This window comes from Calidris pugnax, unplaced genomic scaffold, assembly GCF_001431845.1.
Source record: "Calidris pugnax isolate Ruff unplaced genomic scaffold, ASM143184v1 scaffold150, whole genome shotgun sequence".
NCBI classification, from domain to species: domain Eukaryota; kingdom Metazoa; phylum Chordata; class Aves; order Charadriiformes; family Scolopacidae; genus Calidris; species Calidris pugnax.
In genome coordinates this window covers 689,234-694,740 of record NW_015091300.1, presented here as the reverse complement: position 1 = coordinate 694,740, position 5,507 = coordinate 689,234, and the positions used below count along the sequence as shown (strand labels likewise).

At 43.2% G+C, this 5,507-nt stretch overlaps 1 protein-coding gene across 1 annotated transcript in view; it reads left to right on the top strand.

Moving 5' to 3' along the window:
* Positions 1–2,087, top strand: part of SMAD4 (SMAD family member 4) — a 37,860-nt gene extending 35,773 nt beyond the window's left edge. Inside the window, exon 12 of the mRNA XM_014960795.1 lies at positions 702–2,087. Within this exon, the coding sequence (XP_014816281.1) occupies positions 702–913 (212 nt within the window). The 3' untranslated portion in view covers positions 914–2,087. The remainder of the gene's footprint in view (positions 1–701) is intronic.
* Positions 2,088–5,507: the final 3,420 nt, after the last annotated feature.

The following is a 5,507-nucleotide window of genomic DNA, read 5'->3' as shown; positions in this document are numbered from 1 at the left end:
CCCCTTTCCTCTCTCCCCCTTTCCTCTCTCCCCCTTTATGTTTTTTTAAAGTTATTCTGTGCTAGAGTTTCCTTAGCTGCTAAATTCTAGATCCTTGAAATTATCCCTAAATACTTACATATCTCAGGCTGCTTTCTATGCCACAATCTTCTCTGGATTCCTCATCTTGCCAAATACCTTCTTCCAGCTTTTCCTATAAATCACTGAAGGCATTTTGGGGGAAAGTATTCAACTTCTCCCGTAGCCACGCTTGTCATTTGAAGTTTGCCAGCTGTATTCCTCTTTTTTTATTTTATTAGATGTAAGCAGTGTAATTTGTTAACCCAGCTTCCAGCAGGTGATCAGTGGTTGAGTTCTGAAAACACAGCATTTGGCAAACCTGGAGAATAAGTATTTTTTTATGATATTTCCTAAATAAAGTGTGTCGTATCGCACAAGGCGCTAGGTTTCATCGTGTCTGCTTTATCAGAAGGACTTTTAGATTTCAACAGCCTTTCAAGATTGCAGAAGGATGAGGAAAAAAAACAACCAATTGACTAGGAAGAAATGCAAGATAATCGCCGCGTTCGTTAGAGCAGAGATCTAGAAATAGGGATCGGCTTTGGCGGTGGTGAGAGGGAATGGTACGTGAAGACAGAGCCCCAAAGAGGTGAGAAATGTTGACAGACAAGCTCTTTTAACTGGAAACCTCTCCCGTTTAGGTCTGTCAGCCGCTGCTGGGATCGGCGTAGACGACCTTCGCCGCTTGTGCATACTCAGGATGAGTTTTGTAAAAGGTTGGGGACCTGATTACCCGAGGCAGAGCATCAAAGAGACACCGTGCTGGATCGAAATCCACTTGCACCGTGCCCTCCAGCTTCTAGATGAAGTTCTTCATACCATGCCTATCGCAGACCCACAACCTTTAGACTGAGATCCCTCTGCTGCGACTGCTGTGGGCCCTTATTATTCGTGAGGATGGTGGATTGTAAAATACAATTCTGTTTATAACCTGAAGATATATTTTACTTTTGTTTCTGCTTACTCTTCTCAAAAACCAGGTTTTAAAAATGCGTTTGCCGCCTTGCTCTTAGCAGAAAGAAACTGAACATGCAGAATTTGGATTTCGGTTATTTTTCAGAACTTAATTGTCATGATACGTGGCTCAGGGCTTAAAAGTGAAAGGTTAAAGGCCTTCTAGAGAACTTTACAGTGTTGGGTTGGTTCCCTTCCAAACTTTCCTTCTCTACGATGGCATCTCGGTGATAATAAGCCTCCCAGGAGCCTTTTGTATGCAGAATATATATTATATATATATTTATATCTGAAAATTCCTTCTAATAGTTATAAACATTTACCTTCTAGCGACTTTAAAATTCCAACTGATTTGTGATGTTCTTTTTAGGGAACAATAGTTAACAGAAAGACTTCTTTATTTTGTTGACTATCTTGGTATGATTTTTTTTTTTTCCAGATTAAAACGTAGAAGCTGCCAAAAAAAGAAAAAAAAGTGAGGGATGAGGCATATGTTGTTGGCATTGATTAAAAAAATAGCGAGGAAAAGAAACGTGGCTTTTCCTTCACTAGTTTTTAAAATTTAAAAAAGAAAAAAAAAGATATCTTAGATTTTTATTTATATAGACAAACGTGAGTTTTAAAAACACTAAAGGAAATGGATACTTTTCAGTGCTGGCACTCAATTTAAATATGACATGAAATACCCAATCTGCAAAGTTGCCACTCAATTTGCATAACGAGTACCAAAAGGCAGGAACGTATTTTCATAACTACTACTGACTTCTATGATTTTACTCGAGTAAAAGTCGGCAGGTATTTAAAAAAAAAAACAACACAAACACAAAAAAAACCCCAAAAACCAGATGTGTGGCTCTTTTTTAACGCCGTTCAATCAGTCCCAGACGATATTCCATCGCTATTTAGGATCCAGTTTTTTTTGTATCTGTTCACCATTTCCACTCAGGGCAAGATGGCAAACTTGTTTTTATACCTCGCGGTTATTTGAAGCCCTTTACGCCATCAATGACCGTATCAATTGGCAATGACTTTGTATAGAGAATTTCTAGTAGGAAAAAAAAACCAAAACAAACCTATCAATTGGCAATGACTTTGTATAGAGAATTTCTAGTAGGAAAAAAAACCAAAACAAACCAACCGACGAAACCAACGATGTATTGACTGTATGACAGATACAATATGTATGCTTTCTCTCTAGTTAATAGTATAAATAAAATTATGAAAACCCTGATTTTTTTTTTATAAATTTAGTTTGCTTCTATTATGTAATTCTGCACCTCGAAGCCATCAATTTTATTTTTTTGAGTGATGGATTATTTTTTTTCCTTCGCAAGACCAGCAGCAGCAGCCGATAGCGGTAGGAATTTTTCTTGGTTTCAACCTGCCAGGAAGCAAGTCCCAATTTTTTTTTTTTTACTTTCCATAAAAGCACGTCCGGAGGATGTCTCTTTTTGGGGCTATTGGATGGGATACGGAGAAGAAGCAGAAATTCCTGATTTTTCAGGGAGTTGGAGCTTAGTTCAACAGGCCGAGATGTACGTGGGCTCCAGTTGAGGTTCTCCAAGGCTCCAGTTGAGGTTCTCCAAGGCTCCAACTGAGGTTCTCCAGGGCTCCAACTGAGGTTCTCCAGGGCTCCAACTGAGGTTCTCCAGGGCTCCAACTGAGGTTCTCCAAGGCTCCAACTGAGGTTCTCCAAGGCTCCAATTGAGGTTCTCCAAACACTTCAACGCTTCACGGAGCCGACCTTCCTGCGTGGTCATAGCGCTTAACATCAATAGAAGTCTTGGAAGAGGTTCTCCAGAAGCTTTTCACCAAGGTTCTAGCACAGTTTCAGGAATGCCTGGAGGGCTGGGACACACAATATTTAGGTATCGCGTCCCTCATACACCGAAATTCTCCTGGAGAATTCAGCGGTCGTCGTTTCTGCCACAGGAGACGTGATTTTTGGAGCGATGGTTGGAAATGGATGAGTTTTCTCCCTGTTTTCATTAACAGGATTGCCTTCTTCAGACCAACTTCTGATGAGATCGCCTTTTTTCCCCCCTCTTACGTGGCAGCTTCTTGATGTTTGGAAAAAAAAAACAGTGATTGCTTTTCTCAAGACCTTTCGTTTAAAACCTTTTTTGTTTTCCTTTCTCTCCTAACGATCTAGTTTGTCCCAAAAATGAGCTTCTTAGGGTTCTTGAGGAGCACTTTCGGTAGAGGATTCTACCTACATCCTCTGAGAAGTTTATTTACCTTCGTTCTGCTCTGTCTACAACAGAAAACCTGATCTGGGGGAAGAAATGAAAAGCCTTGATTACATTTTCATCTTGGCAACCTCCCTTTTGAATTGTCTCTGAGAAGTTTATTTACCTTCGTTCTGCTCCGTCTACAACAGAAAACCTGATCTGGGGGAAGAAATGAAAAGCCTTGATTACATTTTCATCTTGGCAACCTTCCTTTTGAATTGTCTGCCCTGCTCTTACGCCGGGATCGCGGCGCTTTGGCTTTTGGGAAGTGTGGAGCCTTCTGACCCATGAATTGCTTGTAACAGACTTCATTTGATTAGGAATCCAAGAGTTCAGTCCCCGTTTTCCTTCATGGTTTTCCCTGCGCTCCTCTTGGCAACTTCACAGAAAAGTTCTGGTTTGATTGATTGTGCCAAACTTCGATAAAATAACCCAAGATTGCTCCTACCCCTTGTTGTTCTTGCCTGAAAATTCAGCTCTTTATTTTTTTGCAGATGTTTTTCAGGTCTCCTTAAGTCTCTACCTACAGCGAATGGTAGTATTTAGGTGGCCCAGAAACCTTTGGGGTAGAACAAGAAGATGACGTCAACGGGCTTTTATTGGAACCGAGAAATCAGGAGAAATCTGGACTTTGCGTGGGGCAAAAAAATACCAAAATGGAATTTACCAACAAGAACAAAGTGAGAGAATCTCATCCTTAGTTTTTTATATGCCTTTAGCTTAATTTTTGTACCTTTATTTCGTATGACAAGGCATAAAAGGCAGCGGGTGGCCAATGGGAAACCCTTCAGCAGCAGATATTGAACCTTTGAGGGTCTCTTGGTGTTGGTGTCTTTATTTCAGCAACGACAGCCGCGACAGTTCCCCGTCCATGCCAGGAATCCCAGAATCCCATCTCCTCCTCACCTCCCAACATCTCAAATTCACCCAATTCAACAAGTTTTGGGGTGGGTTTGGTTGGGTGTTTTTTTTCATCGATCAATCTCGTTTGCCATCCCCTTCCCCCGTTTGCCCTGCTTGGTTCTGTCGACGGAATTAATGACCCCAGTGTTTTCTCACCCTCGATTACGCGCTCCTCAAAACCAGCCTTGTGCTGGAGGACTTTGGGATTTCACTGGGTGCACTGGAGAGCTGGGATTAGCTCCGGAAGGCTTAGCCGGCTTTAGCCGCCTTATTGTTCCTTTCGAAAGCCCAGGGCGTTTAAAGTTGACGTGGTGGAGACGTAGGACAGGAAAAACCTTCATCGCTGGTTTGGAAATCCTTCAGAGTTTTTTTTCATCGATCAATCTCGTTTGCCATCCCCTTCCCCCGTTTGCCCTGCTTGGTTCTGTCGACGGAATTAATGACCCCAGTGTTTTCTCACCCTCGATTACGCGCTCCTCAAAACCAGCCTTGTGCTGGAGGACTTTGGGATTTCACTGGGTGCACTGGAGAGCTGGGATTAGCTCCGGAAGGCTTAGCCGGCTTTAGCCGCCTTATTGTTCCTTTCGAAAGCCCAGGGCGTTTAAAGTTGACGTGGTGGAGACGTAGGACAGGAAAAACCTTCATCGCTGGTTTGGAAATCCTTCAGACAATTCCACCAGGAATCCCTCAGAAGGAGCAATAACCACTAAGAAATGGTTCTCCTTAACGTCGCTTTTCTGGGCTGGATAATGATGAATTTAGAGACCTGGATTGTGATTTCATTAAGGGCTCTGGTGGACTGAAGACCTGGGAAGGTTTATGGAGAGAGGAACCAGAGGAACATCTGGCTGGTTCGTGGAGAGAGGGACCAGAGGAAGATCTGGCTGGTTCATGGAGAGAGGGACCAGAGGAACATTTGGCTGGTTTATGGGGAGAGGGACCAGAGGAACATCTGCCTGGTTCATGGGGAGAGGGACCTCCAGGGCGAAGGCTCCCCCAGTCACCACGCAGGTCGGTAGCAGCAGTAGTCCTGTGTCCAACTCCTGTGCCTTACCTTGTAGACCATCTTCTCGTGACACTTCTGAAGACGACAGCGTCCTCTTGGCGTAGCTCAGGAACGACTGCCTCAGTTCTTCTACTGGGAGCCACGGAAACATCTCCTCTGCCAGTGTAAGCAGGGTGGGGGCTTCTGCCTCTGGACCCTTCAAACGTTGCTTACGTCTTGATGGTGGTCTTTATTTGAGACATCTTTCATCTCTTCTGCTGCTTACGTAACATCTGCTCTAGGAAACGACGAGACGCTTAGTTGTCAGGTGGTGTTAGGGACACAATTTTGGAGAGGTTGCTTCATTTTATATT